Source organism: Microcebus murinus, chromosome 27 (assembly GCF_040939455.1).
Source record: "Microcebus murinus isolate Inina chromosome 27, M.murinus_Inina_mat1.0, whole genome shotgun sequence".
Classification (NCBI taxonomy): Eukaryota; Metazoa; Chordata; class Mammalia; order Primates; family Cheirogaleidae; genus Microcebus; species Microcebus murinus.
This window is the reverse complement of record NC_134130.1, coordinates 673,181-700,322: the sequence shown is the minus strand read 5'-3', so window position 1 is coordinate 700,322 and position 27,142 is coordinate 673,181. Positions and strand designations below refer to the sequence as shown.

The following is a 27,142-nucleotide window of genomic DNA, read 5'->3' as shown; positions in this document are numbered from 1 at the left end:
TCATTACAGAGAATGTGGACAATTGGAATTCATACATTAATAATAAAAGTGGTTAGGACCACTTTGGAAAAGTGTTTAGCAGTGTCTGCTAAAATTACATCTACCCTGTAGCCCAGAAATATCATTCTTATACATCTCAAAGAATTTAGTGCATAAGTGAACCAAAAATACATAAGAATATTCATGCAGTCTGATTCATAGTAACAACAGCAAAAACTGTTAACAATCTAAATGACCACTAACAGCAAAATGAATAAATTATAGTGTTTTCATACAATGAAATACTGTCTAGCAATAAAAAAGAACAAGCTGTAGTTATATGCTAATATATGGATGCGTCTCACCAGTATAACACTGAGTGACAGAAACCAGATGCAGAAAAAAAACATACTATTTGCTTTCATTTACATAAAGTTCAAAAGTAGCCAAAGTTAATCTATGGGTTTAGAAATCAGAACAGTGGTAACTTTTGTGAAAAATAATACAATAGGAAGTAAGAGAAGGATGAGGTGGGGCTTCTTGGGTAATGTTCATGTTTGTTTCTTGACAGGAGTATTGATTACCTGGGTACCTTCACACTGTGGTAATATTACCTTGCATGCTTACGGTATGTACACATTTCTAAATGGAGGTTACACTTGTATCAAAGTGTATTTTTAAAACAGGTTAAGATACAAGAACTATTCTTAACCATCAAATACTTAGTATCATTTGTCAATTTAAAAATAAGATATGAAACTTTTAAGTCATTTGAGACTCTACTTCTTGATTCACAAGTGGGCTATCAACACCGGCCCTCTTATCCTGGGATTATAAAACAGAGACGACTGAATGATTTTAAGGAACTTAAGAAAATTAAAAGCACAATTGAATATAGGGTATTATAATGGTGGAATAATGGAAATAACTCATATTTGCATGACTACTTACTTTTTACAAAGGAGGATTTGAAAAACACTAATGTTTGTTAGGCATTTCCAGAAGACTATGTAATAACCTTAGATGCTTTACCTATTTTATCTCATTGAATCCTTCCAACAATAGGTGAGAATAATTATTTCCAGCTTACCAAGAGCTTAAGGGATGTGCCTTATTATCATAAAAATAGTAACTGCAAGTTCTCCAACTTTCCCACCCCAACACATTCTTGTCTAATTGGAATCTCTAAGAATATATTCTTTCACTGAGACTATATGTAAGAATACACGGCTCAAGACCCAGCCTATAGAAGGTAGTCAGTCTTACTGTTAACTCTACAAAACTGAACTGCATTTGCCAGGGACCAGCGGATTTACTCATTTAGAAAGACCCTTCAAATATAGTCACTATTACTCACCCTTTCATCATTAGGAATTAAGAAACACCAGCAAGAGGGCTGGCAGTCTGAATGGTTAATGATGCTAAGCAAAGAATAAAAAGCAGAACAGAAAGATCTGATAAGCTTAAATTGGGCGAAGGAAGGAGAAGAAAGCATCGAGGCTGTTCTTCGAGTCAGTGCTTCTGGGGCACATGAGATTTACTTAAACAAGAAATGTTAACGGTTCACAGCTCAAGGTCGAACCCCCCCCTTGGTGGGGCTTCATGTCTCCGCACCATGAGGAGCAGATACATTGCATTTCTTCCAGGTACGTACAATTGTGAGGATCTTCGATTAAAACCATTTGGGAGTCCTTTCATCCCTTTTGAGAAACTCCTCTGGCCTCTGTTTGATTCCTAGCTTGCTCTTGCCAGATTACTCAAAAGGATGATAACAAAAAATGACATTGTTCAGCGCTATTAACTTCTCAAAGGAGGAAGTGGTTTGAACTCACAACCAGGAAGAAAATGAGAGGCTTATTTGGGGCATTTCTCAATTTATTACCTATATGTATTTTTGTTTTAAGAATATATCCTGCAAAATAAAAATATTGCATGTAAAAAAAAAAAAAAAAAAAAAAAAAAAGAATATATCTTGCCGGGCGCGGTGGCTCACGCCTGTAATCCTAGCTCTCTGGGAGGCCGAGGCGGGCGGATTGCTCGAGGTCAGGAGTTCGAAACCAGCCTGAGCAAGAGCGAGACCCCGTCTCTACTATAAATAGAAAGAAATTAATTGGCCAACTAATATATATAGAAAAAATTAGCCGGGCATGGTGGCGCATGCCTGTAGTCCCAGCTACCCGGGAGGCTGAGGCAGGAGGATTGCTTGAGCCCAGGAGTCTGAGGTTGCTGTGAGCTAGGCTGACGCCACGGCACTCACTCTAGCCTGGGCAACAAAGTGAGACTCTGTCTCAAAAAAAAAAAAGAATATATCCTGTGAAATAATATGATGCCCTGAATTTTTTTCCAAATTATCCTGTGGGGGAAAGAGGAGGAGTAGAGGGGTAGAGGAAAGAAGAGTGACCACAAGTTTGTCATTGTTACAGCATGGTGACTGGTATCCAGGGATTCAGTTGACTGCTATTCTACTTGTTGGCATGTTCTAAAATGTCTATCAAACAGTAAAAACCATTATACAGGCCGGGCGCTGTGGCTCACGCCTGTAATCCTAGCTCTTGGGAGGCCGAGACGGGCGGATTGCTCAAGGTCAGGAGTTCAAAACCAGCCTGAGCAAGAGCGAGACCCCGTCTCAAATTTAAAAACAAACAAACAAACAAACAAAAAACCATTATACAAAAAGTGGAGCCTGGGTTGCACAAAACCATAGCGTCCGTGAGCGGCAAAGCTAGGGGTTCAGAGATGTGTTCAACTCTCAGCTCAGCCTGGAAGTGAAAAATGGCTTTAAGCCATTGTGAAAAGAGAAAAATCCTGAACTGTAAAGAACTAATATGAATCTATGCATAAAAACAGCCAGATCTGAGAAATCTCTTTGTAAGCTGTGTTTCCTAAAATTGATGGGAATCGACGTTCTCGTATGTGTGCCTGTTAATCTCTGTAAGTGTAGACTTTCGATCCCCATACTGAAAGCCTACTGTTATCTGTTCACGAGGATTTTGGAAGATGAAAGGGAAAATCTTGTGCCTCCAAGGTCCTGCGCAGCCTGAGCAGAGGGAAACACCGAAATGATGCTAAAAGCTTCAGGGGCTGCACGGGATAAGCCACTTACCGGGTGGTAGGAGCTATTTGTGCAGGTGCCTTGAATCTCATTCCTCAGCCACGTTTACCTTCCTCCTCTCTGTCCCAGGGCTCTGTGTCCTGCTAATGTCGTTGGGAGCGGTTGCCCAGAAGGCTGGAAGTGAGTATGTTCCAACAAGTCCCACCTATTCCCCCTGACGCTGGGGGAAGGAATGTCAAACTTAGCAAGGGTTTTATTTTGAGGAGTGAATCTCAGACAATGGTCTTCTTAGGCTTTGAGACATGGGTCTTGCTTCTTCCCCCAAACAATCAGTCTGTTACCAGCGACCGTCCCTTGTGGGAAGGCAGGCAACTTCTTCGCTGTCCTCCGCTCTAGCACCTTGCTGCCGACGGGCAGCTGGCATCTTCCAAGTGTCCTCAAACTCCGGTGCTCAATCTCCATAGCGCCCTGTGCCCGGTGCCCACGGAACGCCCACTGTGTCAACGCCACTGCCTGCCTCTGTGACCCCGGATTCGCCGAGTTGTCTGGAAAGACCATCTTTAACAACTCCTTAGGGGTCTGTACAGGTAAAGAGGCTGACGGATAGGGGAGGTGGCCATTAGAAACTGTGGGAAATCCAGAATCCTCAGCCCTTGGGGCAGCACCAAAGTTCTTAGCTAAGGGAGTAAAGAGTAACTGCACCTAGTATTCTGGGAGGCCGAGGCGGGAGGATCACTTGAGCTCAGGAGTTTGAGACCAGCCTGAGCAAGAGCGAGACCCCCGTCTCTACTGTAAATAGAAAGAAATTAGCCAAATAACTAAAACTAGAAAAAATTAGCCAGGTGTGGTGGGGCGTGCCTGTAGTCCCAGCTACTTGGGAGGCTGAGGCAGGAGGATCGCTTGAGCCCAGGCGTTTGAGGTTGCTGTGAGCTAGGCTGACGCCACGGCACTCTAGCCCGGGCAAGAGAGTGAGACTCTGCCCCCCCCAAAAAAAAAAACCAGTAATTGCAATAAGGGAGTAGTTGCAATAAGGAACCAAGAAAGAGGAGTAATCAGGTCTCGTGGTGAAGGTGTACAGTGTTAAGAGCTTGGCATTTGGCACCAGAATATGTGAATTCCGGCTGTATTACTGACCAGCTGTGTGAACCCAAGCAAATTGTTTCACCTTCCAGCGTCTCAATTTCCTTATTTGTAAATTGGCCAGTATTCACTCGCCTGGTTATTATGATACATATGAATGGAATCTATTAACTGGTGGTTGTCAGATGCCTGGAGAGGGAGGAATAGAGACTGACTACTTAATAGGTAAGGGGTTTTCTTTTGGGGTAATGGAAATGTTTTGGAACTAGACAGAGGTGTTGATTACGCAACAGTGTGAATATACTAACTACCACCGAAGTATTGGCTTTCAAACAATAGATTTTTTTTTTTTTTTGAGACAGAGTCTCGCTTTGTTGCCCAGGCTAGAGTGAGTGCTGTGGCGTCAGCCTAGCTCACAGCAACCTCAGACTCCTGGGCTCCAGCGATCCTCCTGCCCCAGCCTCCCGAGTAGCTGGGACTACAGGCATGCGCCACCATGCCCGGCTCATTTTTTCTATATATATTAGTTGGCCAATTAATTTCTTTCTATTTATAGTAGAGATGGGATCTCGCTCTTGCTCAGGTTGGTTTTGAACTCCTGACCTCGAGCGATCCGCCCGCCTCGGCCTCCCAGAGTGCTAGGATTACAGGCGTGAGCACCGCGCCCGGCCCCAAACGATAGATTTTTTTATGTGGATTTTACCTCATCCATGTATCAAAACCTTACACTGTACCCCACAAACTTGTACAATTAGTATGTGTCAATCATAAATTTTTGTAAGAATTTTAAAGACTATCAATTCAGTTAAAATAATAGTAAACCTATTATGTGTTAACGTATTTTTATGAAAAATAACCATTTTCCAAAAAGAAAAAAATGAATGAAAAAATACATATACATGATACATGAATACGTGTAGAACACTAAGAATAAACAGTGCCTTGCACTTAAAAAGAAGTCAATGCCTTATTGCTGTTGCTGTTATTAATTGATCAAAGACAGAGGCCGTATGACAAAGCAGGACGAGAGGACTGAGACGATACAGTGATCAGAGATTCTGAACATTCTACCAAACTTACCGCTAGATTTCAGGGAATTTCCTTTAAGCCAGGATCTCAGTTCTTCTATCCGAAACTAACCACATGTAACCTCATGCCAGGATGGCCATTTGCCACGTGGAAAACATCATCTCTGAAATTAATTTAAACCGTGCAATAACCAAATGAGTAGATGCTAGTATTATCTCTGATGCGTGGACAAGGAAAGCTGAGACTTGAGAGAGTGGAACAGCTTGCTCAGGTTCCCACGGCGGGTCAGATGGCTGGAATTCAGACGGGGCTCGCTGTAGCTCACGGAGCTCTCAAGCAAACACCTTCCCAGAGGGGCCACGCACGTGCCACATCATAAACGAGGACGTGGGCCCTAAGCGATGAAGTGACATGTCCGAGGTCACATCGTGGGAAGTGGGAGAACCTGTATCCACTTGTCAAACTGCAGAATTCTGATTCTTGTACTTTTTTTTTTTTTTTGAGACAGAGTCTCACTTTGTTGTCCAGGCTAGAGTGAGTGCCGTGGCGTCAGCCTAGCTCACAGCAACCTCAAACTCCTGGGCTCGAGCGATCCTCCTGCCTCAGCCTCCCAAGTAGCTGGGACTACAGGCATGAGCCACCATGCCCGGCTAATTTTTTTTTTATATATATATCAGTTGGCCAATTAATTTCTTTCTATTTATAGTAGAGACGGGGTCTCGCTCTTGCTCAGGCTGGTTTTGAACTCCTGACCTCGAGCGATCCGCCCGCCTCGGCCTCCCAGAGAGCTAGGATTACAGGCGTGAGCCACCGCGCCCGGCCTTGATTCTTGTACTTTTACATGAGTTGCATGAACTATGAAAGATCCCTACTGTAGAATATTCTACAGGCATTGCAGTCGTTATTTGGACACGGAAAAGGATTTACAAAATATTTTAAAGACCTGCAAGAATTTGCATGTACCAAAATGTTAAGAGCTGTGGTCTGACTCCACGCATGGGAGGCAGAGAGTAGATGAAAAAGGAACAGCGGAATCTTTGTCATCGGCAAAGCTGGTGATAGAGGCATGTGGCGTTATTGTTCTTTGCTCTTTGGAAAAGATTGTTGTCGTCTCTGTGGCTGGATGTTTGATGTATTCTTTGCATTTTCTGCTTTCCCAGTTTTTTGATGTAAACACCTGTTATTTTGTTTAGAAAACAAATGCAAGGGAGGGAGCAATCCTTTAAATCTGGTTGCTACTTACCCTAATGATAATTTTGGAGGTTCCTAGCATTTCCCACTTGTGTTCCAGATATCGACGAGTGTGGCCCGCCTTTCTACCTGTCTTGTGGAAGCCTGGCGGAGTGTCACAATGTGGAGGGGAGCCACTACTGTGAGTGCACCTCTGGGTATGAGCTCTTTTCCGGGGGCACGGGATTCAGAAGTGAGAAGGAGAACACTTGTCAAGGTAAGGCATCTGCCACCGTGCTATGTGTTCCCTCCGCCCCCTCCCTACAGTGCTCCCAACCTGTCCTGTCAACTTTGAAGACTGTCCTGGAGCCACCAGGTCTGAGAACCCAGGAGTGAGCGTCCTTCAATCTGTTAGGGGGACAATTGTTCCCATTTCCTGCTCTTGTTCAGACTTAAAACACCATGTAGGGTGACTTGAGAAGGTTCTTTATTGCAACATTGTATGCAATAATGATTGGGAAAAAATTACGGCAATTAATGGAGAATAGTTAAACATTATGACACAGCTATGCAATGAGAAGCTTCAGAACCTTTTTATTGCCTTTTCCCCCAGCTCGGGGTGGCCAGGTCTATGAATTTTAACACATGTGCAGATTTGGGTTGCCAAACTACAATCAAGATGGAGAACAATTGGTTCCATTATTTTAAAACACTCCCTCGTTTTTGTATTCTTGGGATACTTCACTTAGTAGAATGGGTTCCAGCTCTATCCAGGAAAATACAAGAGGTGCTAGATCACCATTGTTTCTTATAGCTGAATAGCACCAGCAAATTGGTATTAACTGATCAACACCTAAGTGGACATATAGAAATAACATTGATCGGGTGTTGGGCAGGTGGGAGGGGGGATAAGGGGTGGGTATATACATATATAACGAGTGAGATATGCACCGTCTGGGGGATGGTCATGCTTGAAGCTCTGACCCAAGGGGGCAGGGAGGGCAAGGGTAGTATACGTAACCTTAACATTTGTACCCCCATAATATGCTGAAATACAAAACAAAACAAAAAAACCCCACTCCCTCATCTTGTCCCTTTATAGCTACCTCACTCCTTTCCTCCTTGTAACCACTAATCTGTTTTCTTTCTTATAGTATTGTCTTTTGAGATTTCCTATCAATGGAATGATACAATATGTTGGTTTTTGAGCCAGGTTTCTTCCACTCAGTGTATTGGCTCTGAGGTTCATCTATGTTGGTTTGTGTATCAATACTTGGTTTCTTTTTATTGCTGAGTATTATTATTATTATTATTTTTTGTAAGGATGTACTGCAGTTTGTTTATCCCTTCACCCACTGAAGGACATTTGAGTTATTTCCAGTTTGGGGGTGATTACAGAGCTACATGAGAAAGCCCTTGATAAACTAAATCGGAATGTTTCCCAAGTTCTGTTTTAAATAGAAAAGCATTCGGTGAAAAGATAGCATGCTATCATATGCCGATGGCTTTTCCTCTCCATTATCTTCCTTTTTTATTACAAGCAATTTTTTTTCATAAATATATTTTGACCTTAAAACTCTTTAAATCCCTTTTGACAGTATGCAGAGAGTAATTTCATGACAGGAATGGTGTGATTGTCCACCATTGCTCCAATTTCTATGCCAGGGACTGTGATTCCAACTATACATAAAGCACAGCCCCCATTTCCTGGGCTCTTTCTCCAGTGGGAAGACAGATCTGTAGACAAAGTCAATACACATCAATGAATTGGGAAAAGGATCAGTTGCTGTTCACACACAGTGTCTTTCTCGCCACTGTGCCCAAGTGCCTGGTACACGTGTCAGTCGAAGAAAAAAATTCAGGCTTTTCAAAATTAAAGTTAGTTTTATTCAGAGTCTGACTGAGGACTTCAACCCAAGACCGACTTTTAGAGAATTTCTTTCAGTCTGCTCCGAAGCAACGTTTCAGCCCACAGCTTCTATGCCAGGCGGTGGGCCTTCCTTCGTGTGTTCCAGATGTTGCATTTGAGCGAAATCTCATCAAAGTTCGGATGCGAGAGTATATCTGGGTGTAGATGACCGAGGCATCAGCATTAATCCTGTCAGTTGTTATCGTCTGTCCAGGAAGAGGCCAGGGCTAGGATCATTGAACTTATCTTTTTTTTTAAATGCAATGAATGATTCAAGCAAGAGGTGTGGGAACCTGCACTCTGTTTCTTGTCTCTGGGGCATTCCTCCAGGGAACTGCACCCAGTCACAGACACAGGGGCTTTGTGAAAGTCTGCTGGCAAGAGATGTTGTGAAATTCTTCTAGCAAAGCAGAATGAGCAAACGTGGTTTCCTAAATTTGCAATTTCGTCTTGCATGGGGAAGGCACTTCAGGAATATGCATTGAAAAGATACCCGGAGAGAGCTTTGTCATTATAGGTATCAGAGCTGTGGTCACAGTTTGGTCCTGAAAGGTGGTCTTGATTATGGCCAAGTGTTTTTTTTTTTTTTTTTTTGAGACAGAGTCCCGCTTTGTTACCCAGGCTAGAGTGAGTGCCGTGGCGTCAGCCTAGCTCACAGCAACCTCAGACTCCTGGGCTCAAGCGATCCTCCTGCCTCAGCCTCCCGAGTAGCTGGGACTACAGGCATGCGCCACCATGCCTGGCTAGTTTTTTCTATATATATTAGTTGGCCAATTAATTTCTTTCTATTTATAGTAGAGATGGGGTCTCACTCTTGCTCAGGTTGGTTTCGAACTCCTGACCTTGAGCAATAAAGCCACCGCCTGCGCCTGGCCTATGGCCAAGTGTTTTTAAATCTCCTGGTCTTAGCTTCCTCCTCTGGAAGGCAAGAACAATAATACCTACTCTTGAAGAGATTAACCAAGTTTTTTAAAGACATTGTATATCAAGCCATTTATCTTAAAGTGGAATACAATACACTTTTAAGAAAAGCTTAATAGACTTTTCAATACATTAATAGTGTTCACAGTAGCCATTCTTTATTGTTTAAATAGTTGTTTTAACAATGTTTTAAAGCATTTGAAATGACTAAGAGACAAGAAGTATATAATATCCACCATAGAAAATTAAAAATCTTAAATCTTTCAACATTAAGTAAGGCAACAGCAATGTATTTGCTTTGAAATGGTTTCCTTTTTAAACATCAATTTTGCTGGAAGTATCATGCTGTTTACAGACTATTCTCCACCCCAAAGGGGAAAATCTGTTACGTTAAGAGGGGCTTGTCCTACCCCACTCTCTAGGTTAGAGATAGAATAGGCTGTAGCAAATACGATCTGAGCTCTGCTCCACTCAGAGTTAGCCAAAGAAGGCCAAATTCATTGCTGTCTTTTCTCTCTTAATTGGAAAAGAGAGAAAGATAAATTAGAGCTAAAGAGATTTGAAGATGCCCCACACTCACGCAACACTATGACACAATCGTGTGGCTTCCTCTTTTCTCATCCGTAAACTGCTTGAAGAAAAAGGAACTTCCCCTGGGTGGGGAGACAGCAGGAATGCTGAGATATGCAGAGCCCAGAAAAAGTTCTCTCTCTGGGTGCAGCATTTAAAAAAGACCCCACCCCCATCCCCATGCTCTGTTTGCAATACTGAGAGAGGGCTGTGTGAGCCCAGCACCTCGGAGGGGGGAGCAGTGGCTGGAACCACAGGATGTTGGGGAGAAGCTTTGGCCAGTGGGTGGGTGGTGGGGTGGGAGGTGAGCAACTCCCAGTTTCATATCAAACTCCTGCGGTGACATTAAGGGCTGACACCAAGGCTTAGCTGCAAGCTGTTCCCAGATTCCTGAATGGGCCACTGTATCTGTTTCCTATTGCTGATATTAGAAATTACCACTAACATAGTGGTTTAAAATAATACAAATAGGCCGGGCGCGGTGGCTCAAGCCTGTAATCCTAGCACTCTGGGAGGCCGAGGCGGGCGGATGGGCGGATTGCTCGGGGTCAGGAGTTCGAAACCAGCCTGAGCAAGAGCAAGACCCCGTCTCTACTATAAATAGAAAGAAATTAATTGGCCAACTAATATATATATATATATAAAAAAATTAGCCGGGCATGGTGGCGCATGCCTGTAGTCCCAGCTACTCGGGAGGCTGAGGCAGAAGGATTGCTTGAGCCCAGGAGTTTGAGGTTGCTGTGAGCTAGGCTGACGCCACGGCACTCACTCTAGCCTGGGCAACAAGCGAGACTCTGTCTCAAAAACAAAACAAAAGAAAACAAAACAAAAATAATAATACAAATAAATCACATTTTGGAGATCAGGGTTTTAAATGGTTCTTCCTAAAGGCTGTAGCTGAGAATCTGTTTTTCCTTGGCTTCTCTGGGTCCTGGAAGCTGACTGCATTCCTTGGTTCAAGATCCCTTTCTCCGTCTTCAAAGCTAATAATCCCTCCTGTCTCCTGTCTCGAGATCCCTCACTTAGTCACATCTGCAAAATTCCATCTGAGTAAAAGTTCCAGGTTCCAGGGATTATGACCTAGACATCTGTGGGGGCCATTAATCTAGTCAGCACACCTACCATGCACCATGCAGCTGACTCAGAAAGTGCACACATACACAATCACACACACACACACACACACACTCTCAGCAATGCGACTTGCCCGCCTTGCTTGAATGTAGTGGTTAACAAACTCATTCTATGAAGGGCCAGACAGTAAATATGTTAGGCTTCATAGCCCAGATGGTCCCTGTCTCAGCTACTCAACTCTGCCCTTGTCACTGTGAAAGTAGCCACGCACAACCCATAAATAAGTAGCTATGAGAACAATTCATAACTGCAAAGATGTGGAAACAACCCAAGTGCCCATCAATACATGAGTGGATTAATAAAATGTGGTATATGTATACCATGGAGTACTATTCATCTATAAGAAACAATGGTGATAGAGCACCTCTTGTATTTTCCTGGCTAGAGCTGGAACCCATTCTGTTAAGTGAAGTATCCCAAGAATGGAAAAATAAGCATCACATGTACTTACCAGAAAATTGGTATTAAATGATCAACACCTAAGCGGATATATAGGAATAACATCTATTGGGTGTCGGGCAGGTGGGGGGGGAGGGGATGGGTGTATACATACATGATGAGTGAGATGTGCACCAACTGGGGATGGACATGCTTGAAGCTCTGACTTGAGGGGGGAAGGGGGACCAAGGGCAATATATGTAACCTTAATATTTGTACCCCCATAATATGCTGTAAAAAAAAAGATAAAAAAATTAGTAGCTATGATTAGATTCTAATGCAATTTTATTTATGCCTCCTGAAATGAGAACTTCATACAAATCCCAACCACAATGAGATCCCACTTCACATATTAAAATGAATATAACTTTTAAAAGGAAAATAACAAGTTAACAATAATATATTGCATTGTTTCGAATAGCTAGAAGGAAGATATTGGACATTCCCAACACAAAGAAATGGTAAATGTTTCAGATGGTGGATATGCTAATTATCTCATCTGATTACTATATATGTATGAACACATCACTATGTACCCCATGAAAATATGCAATTATCATTTGTCAATTTAAAAAAAATGTTAAGAGAAATAACAAATGTTGGTAAGAATGAGGAAAAATTAGAATCTTCATACATTTCTACTCTGAAAGTAAAATGGTGCAGCCACTGTGGAAAACTGTTTGGTGGTTCCCCAAAAAGTTAAACATAGGATTACAATATAACTAAGCAATTCCAGCTCTTAGGTGTAAACCTCAGTAACAGCTATTGGCAAGGATGGGGAGAAATTAGGATCTTTGTATATTAGTACTTGGAAAGTAAAATGGTGCAGCCATTGTGGAAAACAGTTGGATGGTTCTTTGAAAAGTTAAACATGGGATGATGATATAAGCAAGCAATTCTATCTTAGGTACATGCCCCAAAGAATTGAAAACAGGGACTCAAACAGATGCTTGCACATCAATAAATGTTCATGGCAGCATTAGTCATAATAGCTGAAAGATGGAAAAAAAAACAATGCCTATCAACAGATAAATGGGTAAACCAAATATTGTATATTCATAATAGAATATTATTCAGATAAGAAGAGAAATGAAGTTCTGATACATGCTACAACAAATAGGAACCTTAAGGGCATCATGCCAAGTGAAATAAATCAGATACAAAAGGGCAAATATGGTATGATTCCAATTATATGAAATATCTAGAACAGGCAAATTCCTAAAGGGAGAAAGTAGATTAAAGGTTCTCAGGAGTTCAACAGAGGGAAGAATGATGAGTTATTGTCTAATGGTTACAAAGTTTCTGTTTGGAGTGATGAAAACTTTTGGAAATAGTGGTAATTATGAATGTAATTCATGCCACTACTCATACATTTCTAAATAGTTAAAATGTGACAAATTATATGTCATATATATTTTCAAATTAAATAATTATATTTGAATTTCATGTAATTTTCATGTGTCACAAAATATGGTTCTTCCTTTGATGTTTTTGACCACTTAAAAATATAAAAACAAGGCCGGGCGCGGTGGCTCACGCCTGTAATCCTAGCTCTTGGGAGGCCGAGGCGGGCGGATTGCTCGAGGTCAGGAGTTCAAAACCAGCCTGAGCAAGAGCGAGACCCCGTCTCTACTATAAATAGATAGAAATTAATTGGCCAACTGATATATATATAAAAAATTAGCCGGGCATGGTGGCTCATGCCTGTAATCCCAGCTACTCGGGAGGCTGAGGCAGAAGGATCGCTCGAACCCAGGAGTTTGAGGTTGCTGTGAGCTAGGCTGACGCCACGGCACTCACTCTAGCCTGGGCAACAAAGTGAGACTCTGTCTCAAAAAAAAAAAAAAAATATATATATATATATATATATATAAAAACAGGCTGACCAGGTGTGGTGGCTCATGCCTATAATCCTAGCACTCTGGGAGGCCAAGGCAGGCTGATTGCTCAAGGTCAGGAGTTCGAAACCAGCCTGAGCAAGAGTGAGACCCCGTCTCTGCTATAAATAGAAAGAAATTAATTGGCCAACTAATATATATAGAAAAAAGTAGCCGGGCATGGTGGCACATGCCTGTAGTCCCAGCTACTCGGGAGGCTGAGGCAGGAGGATCGCTTGAGCCCAGGAGTTTGAGGTTGCTATGAGCTAGGCTGACGCCACGGCACTCACTCTAGCCTGGGCAACAGAGTGAGACTCTGTCTCAAAAAAAAAAAAAATATATATATATATATATACATAAATAAATATATAACATATATTATAATAATATATTCTATTATATATAATATATACTAATACAATATATTAATATATTATATATTAATTATATATTATATATATATAAACAGGCAGATCCAGTGGCTCCGTGCCCCTGGGATCTATAATCCCAGCACTTTGGGAAGACCAGGTATACATGTGTGTGCAAGTGTATGAACTCACATGTACATGCACACACGGGCACACATGCATGAGCACACGTGCATACATGCGTGCATGCAGACACACACATTCGCGTGTACACGCATGCATGTGCGCATTCACAAAAGACAAGTGCACACGTGCAGGCACGCACTCGCACAGCAACGGTGCTCCCACGTGTTTTGCCTGCAGCAATTCCCTTCTCCTCGTGGACGCCTCCTCCTGGAGTCAACAGCCAGGTGAGTGAGCCCGAGCAGAGGAACGGGAAGGGGACGGACTTTCGCCAGCACCACCCTCTGCCTGACATGCCATCTCCTGTCTTCCCAGAGTCTCTCCCACTTCTTTGACAAAGTCCAGCAGTTGTCCCTGAACTTCACACCAGCCTCGGCCAACACCACCATCCAGGTAAAGTCGGAACCGAGAAAGAGGCAAAATTTGGGAATCCCACAGAGACCTGGGTCCCTCTGGTACGGGCGGGGACAAAACCCCATGTAGCGGACACTGCGACTGGCCCCTCCACCACGGGAGAGAGAAAGCTGGGACATTTGGGTATCTAAAAACACTCTTAAAGACACTCGGGTGAGGAGTAAGTTCCAGAGATCGATTGTGCATCATGGCAACTACAGTCAATAACAACAGACTGTGCATTTGCAATTTACTAAGGGAGTAGATTTTAAGGGTTCTCATCATGCACACAAAAATAAACATGTGATGTCACACACATGTTGATTAGCTTGATTTAATCATTCCATAGTGTAGACACGCCTCAAAGCACCATAAACATATGGAACTTTTACTTGTTAATTTAAATATATGAATGAATGCATAAACAAACAAGACACCCAGGCACACTAATTCATATTTCTTTCCCTATTGCCTGTGCTGGACTTTGGGTTTATGTCGTCTTTGGCATCCGTGACCCAGGTTGACTTCCAAGTGGCTGAGATCCAAGCTGCAAGGGCCACCCAAGGAACTTAAACCAGTGCCACTGTTAGCTTCCGAAGAGATAGTCTTTAGGCTCTGTTCTCTGTGGCTGAGTGGTAGGGTCTTCCTACAGCTCCTCTGGCCCCTTGTCCACTAGTTCTGTGTCCCCCAACCCCCCCAGGACCTCCTGCAGGAGGTGGACGAGCTGCTGGAGACCCCTGGGGACCTGGAGACCCTGCCCCGCTCACAGCAGCACTGTGTGGCCGGCCACCTGCTGGCAGGCCTGGAGGATGTCCTGAGGGGCCTGAGCAAGCCCCTGCCCGATGGACTGCTGACCTTCGATTACTCCGCAGGCACAGGTGCGCACCCGGGCGTGCCCCAGGCCCCTGCCCTGACCATCCACTGCCTGTCTCCTCCCCATCCCAAGAGCCGGTCCCATGAGAGCCAGGGACCACCCTCCAACCTCAGGACTCTATCGAAAAGAATTCAGAACTCATATAAGAAAAATAAAGCTCTACAAAACTAAATCCTTAATTTGTTTCAAGCACAAAAACTTATAAACCAAAACAGATATTAAAAATAAGCATACACAGCTGGGCACGGTGGTTCATGCCTATAATCCCAGCACTTTGGGAGGTCGAGGCAGAAGGATCGCTTGCGGCCAGGAGTTTGAGCTGCAATGAGCTACGATGATGTCACTGCACTCTAGCTTTGGCGACGGAGCAAGACCCTGTCTCAAAAACAATGCCCAAACAATAGTATTAAATCAGCCGCATTTCTCATTTCAGTTCTTAAAATTTGCGTGGTTGACTACTATGCCAAAACAGTCTAATCCCAGTATTACAGGCAATAACCTAACTTCTGCCATCTCTCACCTCTCCCCTCCCGCCACAGAACTCTTCCTGGAGGTACAGGCGCGAGGGGTCCGGGACGTCACCTTGGGCAAGAGTTACGCAAAGATGCAGCTCAACTGGGATGTGGCCCAGGAGTCCGGTGACTTGGGTAATGATGAGATGGCTTGGGGGAAAGCCACAGATGCCTTAAGGTATAACAAGACAGCCAGGGAGGTGACACGCAGAGGATGAAAGATTAAAGGAAAGTGTACAATGGATGGGGCCAAAAGAGGCTAGTGCGTCTGAGTAGGAAACTCTACGGGGGAAGGGAGCCCGGATGGGGACCCCAAGATTCAGCCTGCTCTGAGACTGGCCCTTGGCTTGGTCCGGCAGGCCCTTCCGTGGTGGGCCTGGTGTCCACTCCAGGGGTGGGCAGGTTGCTGGCGGGGGCACCCCTCGTCCTGGAGCCTGAAACGCAGGCGGCTCTGCACGAAGCACACAAGGGCTGGCTGCAGGACGGTGCCCCCGTCCTGCTCTCGGATGTCACCTCTGTCTTTCTGAGCGACAAGGCCACACAGAGCCTCAACGTCCAGGCGACCTTCACATTCTCCCACCGGGTGAGTGCTGGCGGGCTGGGGTCGCGGGCGAGGAAGGGGCCTGGGTCCCGGGCACAGCCTCGCTGCTCGGCCCAGGCTTGGGGTTCAGGGGAGCTGCTGTGGGCGCGTCACCTCCCCCCCAAAAATCAACCCTTCTGGAGGCGGCATTGAGCCGGCATGTCTGAGTGTCTGAATCGCTAGCTCACACCTGTGCCCTGTGCCCACAGTCGGTGGCGACCTCCGGGCCGAGGCAGGTGTTCTGCGCCTTCTGGGAGCGTGGCCAGAAGGGGTGTGGACACTGGGCCACCACAGGCTGCAGGACCGTGGACCTCGGAGACACCAGCACCACCTGCCGCTGCTCCCACCTCAGCAGCTTCGCCGTCCTCCTGGCCCCCTACGACGTGCAGGTGAGGGTCCGCAGAGGAGGCCGGAGACAGGGGTGCTGGTGGCCTCAGTGGCCAGAAAGGAAGAGCTGTGCGGAGAAGGGCCGGAGGGGCCAGGAAGAGCAGTTGTGTCAGTGGCCGTGCCATTCTCCTCCCCTGGTGACTTTAGTGGGGCGATCGCTAGGAATTGAAATTCGCTCAGGTGAGCACAGGTAATGGGGATCCGCATAAAAACCGGGATGAGAACTATTTTAGCCAAATGGTGAGGCCTCGGGGGAACCCAGAGAAATTCCAACAACACCTCAAGACAGTGTGTTTCCTTGTATCCCTTTGCTGTAGAATGCACTGTGCAAATTTTGGGGTTTTGCTTTTGGTTGGTTTCTTCGTTTTGAGACAGGGTCTCCCTCTGTCGCCCCAGCTACAGGGCAGTGGCACCATCACAGCTCGCTGCAACCTCAGACTCCTGCCACCCCACCCTCCTGAGTAGCGGGGACAACAGACACATGCCATCACACCTGGCTAATTTTTCTATTCTGAGCAGAGATGGGGGTGTCACTATGTTGCCCGGGCTGGTCTCGAACTCCTGGCCTCGAGCAATCCTCCCGCCTCAGCCTCCCAGAGTGCTGAGATTACAGGCGTGAGCCACTGGGCCCGGCCACAGGTTTTTTTTTAATTTAAATTTTTGAAGAGATATAATAGTCTCACAGTTCAAATTTCAACCCATGTTCCCCAGTGATCAAGTTCCTTCTGAGATCAAATCTCATCTCAGTGTCTTCTGCCTCTTCTAGAGATAAATTATATATAAACAGGCATCAATGGTGTTGCTATTCTCCTCCCCTCGTTACTTTAGTCGGGGAATGGGGATCACTAGGAATAAGATGTCAATTTGCTTTCCCTTTGCATTCTTTTTATTTTATTTTCTTTTTACTTTAGCGTATTATGGGGGTACAAGTGTTAAGGTTACATATGTCGCCCAAGCCCCCCTCCTCCCTTTCCCTTTGGATTCAAGCCATTGTGTACCATATTCACTTTTTTTTTTTTTTTTTTGAGACAGAGTCTCGCTCTGTTGCCCGGGCTAGAGTGCATGGTGCCAGCCTAGCTCACAGCAACCTCAAACTCCTGGGCTCGAGCAATCCTCCTGCCTCAGCCTCCCGAGTAGCTGGGACTACAGGCATGTGCCACCATGCCCAGCTAATTTTTTCTGTATATTTTTAGTTGGCCAATTAATTTCTTTCTATATAGTAGAGACGGGGGTCTCCCTCTTGCTCAGGCTGGTTTCGAACTCCTTATCTTGAGTGATCCACCTGCCTTGGCATCCCAGAGTGGTAGGATTACAGGTGTGAGCCACCGCGCCCGGCCCATATTCACTCTTATACATTTTTTACTTGAAACATGTGAGAGATTCTATACCAGTACATAGAGAACTTTCTAACTCTTTTTTACCTAACACAGTAGGATTCCATTTCATGGATGTTTCCTACATAAACAATTCCCTTAAGGGTGAACATTTTCTTTTCAATCTTTGGCTACCATAATGTTGCAATAACGTTCCTGGATCAAATTTGTAGTGATTTTGATAGCTATCTCCACATTTTAATAGGTAAAGGTTGCAATCATTTCTGTAGCTTCCCAATGAGTTTCTTTAATTTTTAATGTTTGGTAACTATACGGTTGTTCTTGGCAAGTTCCCCCACCCACCAACCCCCTGTGCATAGTGTTCCTTTTAATTGTATAAATTAAAAATACAATATGAATTGTATAATTCATATTTATTTGAAAATATGTCTTGAAATCTATCTTTTAATATTTGCTCTCTTCATTAATTTGTTTTCCTACATTTAAGCCCCCCAATTACATGCATATTTGGGCTTCCCTTTGCCTAATACCCATATTTTTTTCCACATATATATATATTTTTTTGAGACAGAGTCTCACTCTGTTGCCCAGGCTGGAGCGAAGTGGCATCATCATAGCTCACTTCAACCTCAAACTCCCAGGCTCAAGTGATCCTCCTGCCTTGGCCTCCCCAGTAGCTGGGACTACAGTGCATACCACCATGTCCGGCTAATTTTTCTATTTTTAGTAGAGACAGGGACTCACTCTTGCTCAGGCTGTTCTCGAACTCCTGGCCTCAAGCAATTCTCCTGCCTTGGCCAACCACAGTGCTAGGATTCCAGGTGTGACTCATCACACTCAGCCTTTAATTTTTTTTTTTTATCTCTTTCTTCATGTTAATTTAACTTTGCTCATTTTTTATTCTTATTTTCTATGTCCCTTAAACCATGTTTTAAACAGTCTGTTCTTTATATCACCTCCCTAAATTTTGCCTTCATTGCTGTAGATTTTTTTCCTTCCATTTATTTACCAAGCTTTCCTAATACACTATTTCCAAGACCTCTCTTCTCTGAGGTCTTCCGTCTCTTCTCTTATCTCTTGCTTATAAAGGTAAGTGCCTCCTTACATTTTTTGATTCAAGGTGAATAATGTCACGATTTTCATCTGCTCCACGTTGTTTTTCTTTTTTCTGGTAGAAATTTAGGTGGCACAAGTATAATTTTATTACATGAATTGATTGTATAATAGTGAAGTCAGAGCTTTTAGGGTATATATATAACCCAAATAATGCACATTGTACTCTTTAAGGAATTTCTCAACATTTCCCTCTCCATCCCTCCCCCTTCCAAGTTTCCATTGTCTATCATGTTTCACACTCTACATACATGTGCACACATATTTAGCTCCAACTTATAAGTGAGAACATGTGGTGTTTGTCTTTCTGTATCTGAGTTGTCTTAAGATAATGGCCTCTAGTTCCATCTCTGTTGCTGCAAAAGACATGATTTCACTCTTTTTTTTTTTTTTATTTTGGCATATTATGGGGGTACAGATTTTAAGGTTTCAATAAATGCCCATTTCCCCCCCGATTTCACTCTTTTTTTATTTACTTTTATTTTTAAAAAATTTCAGCATATTATAGGGGGACAAATGTTTAGGTTACATTAGGGTACATTGCCTTTGCCCCACCCGAATCATGGCTTCAACGTGTCCATCCCCCAGACGGTGCACACCACACCCATTAGGTGTGTATATACCCATTCCCTTCTCCCCCCTCCATCTGTCCAACACCTGATGAATGTTACCACTACATGTGCACTTAAGTGTTGGTCAATTAAAACCAATTTGCTGGTGAGCACATGTGGTGCTTGTTTTTCCATTCTTGGGATACATCACTTAGTAGAATGGGCTCCAGCTCCATCCAGGATAATACAAGGGGTGCTAGATCACCACCCTGTTTTGTAGCTGAGCAGAATCCATGGTACACATATACCGCATTTTATTAATCCACTCATGTATTGATGGGCACTTGGGTTTATGTAGGCATTTGTTTTCACGCCCCTTGATGTGAATGCTCAACTTTATTTTTAAAAACTGCCAAACTCCTTTCAAAATGATTGTTACCCAGCAGCGTAGGAGAGTTCCAGTTGCTCCATTTTGCCGACGCTTGGTATTATCAGTGTTTTTAAGCTTTGCCGTTCTAGTCTGTGTACTTCGAAAAGCACAATTCTACCCTAGAGCGGGAAAGTATGGCTGTGAACTTTTCTCTTTTTTTTAATTTTTATACATTTATGGGGTACAAGTGTCATTTTGTTACATGGTCACGTAACTTCTCATCTCCACCCCCTCCCACCTCCTCACCCTTCCACGTCTCAATCGTCTATCATTCCACACTCTACGCCTGTGTGTTCACATTATTTAGCTCCCACTTATATGTGAGAATATGCAGTATTTTTTTCTATGTCTGATTTGTTTCACTTAAGATAATAGCCTCCAGGCTCGGTGCGGTGGCTCACGCCTGTAATCCTAGCACAGGCGGAATGCTCAAGGTCAGGAGTTCAAAACCAGACTGAGCAAGAGTGAGACCCCCCCCCATGTCTACCAAAAATAGAAAGAAATTAATTGGCCAACTAAAAATATATAGAAAAAATTAGCCAGGCACGGTGGCGCATGCCTGTAGTCCCAGTTACTCGGGAGGCTGAGGCAGGAGGATCGCTTGAGCCCAGGAGTTGGAGGTTGCTGTGAGCTAGGCTGATGCCATGGCACTCTAGCCAGGGCAACCGAGTAAGACTCTGTCTCCAAAAAAAAAAAAAAAAAAGATAATAACCTCCATTTCCACCTATGTGGCTGCAAAATACATGCTTTCATTCTTTTGTATGGCTGAATAGTATTCCATTGTGTATGCATACCACATTTTCTTCATCCAACCATCCACTGATGGACATATAGGTTGATCCCAAATCTTTGCTATTGTGAATAGTGCTGTGATGAACATATGAGTGACCTCTCCTTTCCTGGGTGGCAGGAGGAGGACCCTGTGCTGGCCGTCGTCACCTACGTGGGGCTGGGCCTCTCGCTGCTGTGCCTCCTCCTGGCAGCCCTCACCTTCCTGCTGTGCAGAGCCATCCAGAACACCAGCACCTCCCTGCACCTGCAGCTCTCGCTCTGCCTCTTCCTGGCCCACCTCCTCTTCCTCACGGCCATCGACCGGACGGAGCCCCGGGTACTGGCGGTGGCCCAGAGGACTCCCTCCTGTGCCCCAGGGAATGCGGAGCTCACGGAGCAATGCTGCTCCATGACATTGGGACCCCAAGGGAAGTGGCCACTCTGGGCACCTATCCTTTCTTATCAGATAAGGATGAAGCAAGAGGGAATCCTAGCAGAGTCCTCTCGTACAGAAACCCTCTGGTGGCTCCTCTCCCCCAGGCGCTGTGTGCCCTCGTCGCCGGCGCCCTGCACTACCTCTACCTGGCCGCCTTCGCCTGGATGCTTCTGGAGGGCCTGCACCTGTGCCTCGCCGCGCGCAACCTGACCGTCGCCAACTACGCGCGCGTGAACAGATGCGTGGGGAAGCTCATGTTCCCCGTGGGCTACGGCGGCCCCGCCGTGATCGTGGCCATCTCTGCAGCGTGTCACCCTCACCTTTATGGGACCCCTGCCCGGTAAATGCCAATTCCCCCCATCCCCGTCTCCTCCAGCAAGTCCACGGCCAGCACCAGATCCAACGCGGCACTCTCATTGCACCAGAATGTGACACGCAGAGAAAATCTCCCTTACCACTCCAGCCTCTTCCCAGTGGAAGGCTGGTTTTGTAAAATTGATGTATATAAATATATATATATATATATATATATATATATATATATATATTTCTTTCTTTTTTTTTTTTTTGAGACAGAGTCTCACTCTGTTGCCCGGGCTAGAGTGCCGTGGCGTCAGCCTAGCTCACAGCAACCTCAAACTCCTGGGTTCAAGGGATCCTCCTGCCTCAGCCTCCCGAGAAGCTGGGACTACAGGCGTGCGCCACCGTGCTCGGCTAATTTTTTCTATATATTTTTAGTTGGCCAATTAATTTCTTTCTATTTATAGTAGAGACGGGGTTTTGCTCTTGCTCAGGCTGGTTTCAAACTTCTGACCTCGAGCCATCCGCCCGCCTCGGCCTCCCAGAGTGCCAGGATTGCAGGTGTGAGCCACCACGCCTGGCCTAAATATATATATATATATATATATATACATATATATATATATATTTACATTTATTTCAGAATATTACAATGGTACAAATGTTTTGGTTGCCTATTTGTTTTAGTACCATTGGAGTCAAAATTATAAGTGTGTCCATCCCCCAGATAGTGTGCTTTGTACCTGTTTGGTGTGAATTTACCATCCCCCCCCCCACCTGTTGGATTGATTTCCAATGAATGTCATTTCCAAATGTGCATATAAGTGTTGATTGATTAGATCCTATTTAATGGTGAGTACATGTGGTGTTTGTTTTTAATTCTTAAAGATTTAAAAAATAAGTTACCCTAATTAATACATGAGTGGAAGACTCTGTTAATTTGGGGTGACTGTTTTTAAATCTTTAAGACTTAATTATTTTAAATGTTAATTATATATTATGTTATGATTTATGAATACAGTGTGGAATAATTAAATCAAGATAATTATCATGTATATCACCTCAAATACTTATCATTTTGGGGAAGAACATTTGAAATTTACTCTCTTAGCAATTTTTAAATGTACAAAACACTGTTATTAACTATTCACCACACTGTGCGATAGATCTCAAGAAAAACCTTATTTCTCCTGTGGAACATAGATTTTGTATCTTTTAAACATCATCTCTCCAGCCCCATCTCCTCCCAGCCTCTATAAACACCACTCTGCTCTCCACTTCTACGAGTTTGATTGTTTTAGATTCCAAACATAGGTAAGAACCTGTGGCATTTGTCCTTCTGTGCCTGGCTTATTTTAGGGAGCATGATGTTCCATCCATGTTGCTGCAAATGACAGGATTTCCTTCTGTTTACAAGCTGAATCATATTCCGTTGTGAGGCCAGGCGCGGTGGCTCACACCTGTAATCCTAGCACTCTGGGAGGCCAAGGTGGGAGGTTTGCTTGAAGTCAGGAGGCTGAGACCAGCCTGAGCAAGAGCAAGACCCCATCTCTACTAAAAATAGAAAAATGAGCCAGGCACGGTGGCACCTGCCTGTAGTCTCAGCTACTCAGGAGGCTGAGGCAGGAGGATGGCTTGAGCCCCAACAAGAATTCCATTGTGTGTCTGCACCACATTTTCCTTATCCATTCATCTGCTGATGGACACTTAGGTTGATTCCATATCCTGGCTATTGGGAATAGTGTCACAATGGACACGGGGGTGCACACTTCTCTTTGACAAACAGATTTCAAATCGTTCGGGTATACAGGCCGATATATTCTTGAATCTCTTTCCATCTCTCTCTCTTAGGTGCTGGCTCCACACACACAAAGGATTTATATGGACCTTCCTTGGACCTGTCTGCACCATCTTCTCTGTGAGTGACAGATGACAGAACATCCTTACCTAGCCGAGAGTCATCCAAAGAGCAGGTGTATAAAGAGGGTCACAGGCAGGGTGACCAATCGGCCCTGTTTTCCCAGAAAAGCAAAGATTCCCAAGATGCTGGAACTTCAGCTTTCGCCCCGAGACTGAGGGATTTCGTGGAATGTGGGACATTTCATGCTAAAATGGGGGAAATTCCATGAAAAGTGGGACGAGTTGGTCGTCCTAGTTACAGAGCAAGAATGTGCCTGAGTTACCGGGTACTTGGTCTTGTTTTCTGTGACATCTGTAAAATACAAAATCTCGTTACATGCTGGGTTAGACGTTGGATGGGCTAGGAAGAAGGTTTTTGCTGATGTGGAATTTGTTCTACATGCTCTGCCGGGTTTCTGCAGATTAATTTGGTTTTGTTTCTGGTGACCTTCTGGATCGTGAGAAAAAAGCTCTCCTCACTCAACAGCGATCTCTCCACCCTCCAGAAGACAAGGTGAGACGAGCAGAGGGTCCATACCATCCCCCAGCAAGCAAAGCATGTTCCAGGAGCAAAGCCACACAGACCCAAGTTCCCGATGTCCTTTGACATGGGCGGATTCTAAGGGGACCCGCAGGAGAGGGTGCAGGCACACCTCCTTGGCGGCCAGCTCTGATGCTGTGGTTTGCTACTGACATGCAAGCCAGAGACAAGCCATCCACGCATGACACCAGCGTGAGTGAGACTCTCTCGGCTACAGAGAACGACATTTGTAGCCCTGTGACAAATATCCAAAGAACACTTGTATCTTTATGAAACACTTGGGACATCACATAACTGCCCTCAGAACCTCTGTGCCTTTGCATGTCCAGCAACTTAACTTCGGGCAAACTCTTCCTTCTGCCCCCTGGCTCTCCTTCTCCGGGTGAAATCGGCTTTCCTATCCACATGAGACATCTTCTGCGAGACTGGGGATGTGCTTTGCTTTCTCCAACTTCACACAAACAAATGGCCTCTCTCCTGGGCAAGCATGCTCTAGACCACTTCACGGAGGGAGAGAGAGGGAGGACAGGAACAGCCCCAGATGGGAGCCAGGCAGTGCACTTGGCAAATATCCTAAGTGGCTTTTCTTGTCTTTCCACTAAGCTGTAAGGTCTGTGAAAACGGAAGTCTTGTCTCCGTTATTTGTAATGCCCAGGCTCCAGCCCAAGGCCAGGTGCAGGCTACGTGCCCAGTAATGCTAGTTAAACGAAATTAGGGACCTTCATGGAGCATCATAAGACTTTTGAGATGTGCATTATGAAGTGTGACTGTCTTCCTTAGATAAAATGCCACCCTGGACCCAAGTGGCGTTTGTACTGTGGGGTATCACAGACAGTCCACACTTCAGTCTCAGAAATCACCCACAGGCGAGAGCGTGGCACCCACAGACGGAGGTGAGAGTAGCCTTCATTCTGTTCCTCTGGGTGTATCACGGGCCTCCTTTCTCATCCACCCCAGGATGCTCACATTTAAAGCGACGGCTCAGCTCTGCATCCTGGGCTGCACGTGGTGTCTGGGCACGCTGCAGGTGGGCCCAGCTGCGAGGGTGATGGCCTACCTCTTCACCATCATCAACTCGCTGCAGGGCGTCCTCATCTTCCTGGTGTACTGCCTCCTCAGCCAGCAGGTACCCCTGCCCCGCTCCCACCCGGGACCGTTCCTGCCCTTGCCCCTCTCAGCGAGCTGACCCAAAGCACGATTTCCTTTGCAGGTCCGGGAGCAGTACAGGAAGTGGTTCAAAAAGATCAGGAAATCGAGAGCTGGGTCTGACATGTACACGATCTCTAGCAAGGCTGGGTCCGACACCTCCAGACCCAGCACGGTAAGATTGTGTATTGCTCCCCGAGCACGTCGCTACCTGGTCCACTGGACAACCTGGGTGTGTGGCAGGTGACACTCTAGGATGGCTCAGACTTGGACCAATCATGGACTCTTTAACCATTAACAATGGTGTCGGTTTAAATGTTTGCTTAAAAAATTTCCTTTACTCTTATTCCTTAGGGAACTGCATTCGTCTTGACTCTTACCCATGAACACTCTTACTGAATATCTACTATGTGCCATGCATGGGTAACTAAATAAGCAGGAATTGATGAACGGAAGCAGCGATGTGCAATGTACTCAGAGACGAGTTATAGTGCTCTCTTCTGCTTTAGATCACTGTGTGTCTGTACTCAACTTGACCTTCGCACATGACTATCCCCTCGTGTTGAGCACACGCCTTGTGTGAAACATCGTGCGTGTGCTTTTTCTTTCACTGGAAGAAACAAAACACTCAAAAGCAGTAGAAGATATTCTAGTGAGCTACACAAGCAGGAGTTAATGATCCACCAGCTGCTAAGGGTCACAATGCCATCCTTACCCTAGAAGTCATTCAATGTCACCCCCTAAATGAAGAACAATAAAACATGGTATATTTATTATATATACATCTATCCATCTACATATACACACACACACACTCATAAAAGTGAAGCAAAATGAGTACTAAGTTGGATTTGAGACTTCCCTTAAAACTCTGCAACAGTCCCTGGTATTTTCAGCATACACAAACACCACAAAACCAGGGAAGAAAATCCCAGAGGGCATAGGAGAAACCCCAGCAATATGGACCACACCCAGCATTTGTAGGTTCAGGTTTACAAAACCTATTCTCATATTCTTGGTTCACATGCTGTTACTTCGGCACTTGGAGAAAAGTATGATTATGTGTCCATCTGATAGGTCAAGAAAGTGAGATTCGTGAGGTTTGCATGGATTATTCGTTCTTCCTGCCAGCTTCGGTGGGAAAACCTTCTCGTCAAAAGCCTTCTGCGTTTCTCTCATCCACCTGTCATCCACCCTCTGCAACGGCCCTTTCCAACATTCTCCACTCTTGAAATGCCTCGTTCTTCTCTCTTTCTCCTCCTTCCCAGTAAATGTTCCTACCAGCGTCTTCACAGAGAAAACACAGTCAGCAGCACAAAACAGGGTCAACGTTGTGTTCTAGAAAACACTAGCCAGTGGGCATCTGGTTTATTCTCTCCTGCTTCTGTCTTGTTGTCATAGGTAGACAACATGAACTTCATGCTTTTGAGAATAATCCTTCCACCTGCACTTTGTTCCCAATCCCCCTACCTTCTCAGTTACTTTATGTATTGCCCATATATGCTATCTCTGGTATACTCAGTCTTGCTCTCTCTCCCAGTTCTTTGCACCTTTGTTGACATATACTACGTCTCATACTTATTTAAAAAGTTTTATTTTGTATTTTAATCCCTCCCTCTTACTCATCTACACACTCAAACCCAGCTCTCACACCCATCATTCATTCCACCAAAGTAACTCTCTCTTAGGCTCTAATGACCTTCGTATCACTGGGTAAAATAAATATCTTTTGGTCTATTTAGCAATGCTTAATGCTGTGGTTACTATTTGCATCTTGAAACGCTCCTCTTTTCTCCCAGGCTTCTATGGATCAACATCTAAAACCACAATGAGATATCACTTATCTCCAGTGAGAATGGCCTGTATCAAAAAGTCTCAAAACAATAAATGTTGGTGTGGATGCAGAGAAATGGGAACACTCCTACACTGCCGGTGGGATTGCAAACTAGTGCAACCTCTGTGGAAAGCAATATGGAGATACCTTAAAGCGATACAAGTAGATCTACCATTTGATCCAGCTATCCCATTACTGGGCATCTACCCAAAAGAACAAAAGACACCTGCACCTGAATGTCTATAGCAGCACAATTCACAATTGCAAACAGGTGGAAACAACACAAGTGCCCATCCATACATGAGTGGATTAATAAAATGTGGTCTATGTA

At 44.6% G+C, this 27,142-nt stretch overlaps 1 protein-coding gene across 1 annotated transcript; it reads left to right on the top strand.

The window, feature by feature from the left end:
- The first annotated feature begins 563 nt into the window (after positions 1-563).
- On the top strand, positions 564-27,142 carry LOC105885429 (adhesion G protein-coupled receptor E2-like). The gene is made up of 17 exons (XM_075998179.1): positions 564-1,625; positions 3,161-3,211; positions 3,496-3,618; positions 6,432-6,587; positions 13,891-13,937; positions 14,026-14,103; positions 14,804-14,981; positions 15,517-15,624; positions 15,849-16,072; positions 16,279-16,458; positions 20,795-20,992; positions 21,196-21,431; positions 23,243-23,309; positions 23,713-23,804; positions 24,789-24,957; positions 25,042-25,152; positions 26,777-27,142. Exons 1-17 carry the CDS (start codon positions 1,532-1,534, stop codon positions 26,807-26,809), a joined length of 2,145 nt encoding a protein of 714 aa, XP_075854294.1. The 5' UTR covers positions 564-1,531; the 3' UTR covers positions 26,810-27,142.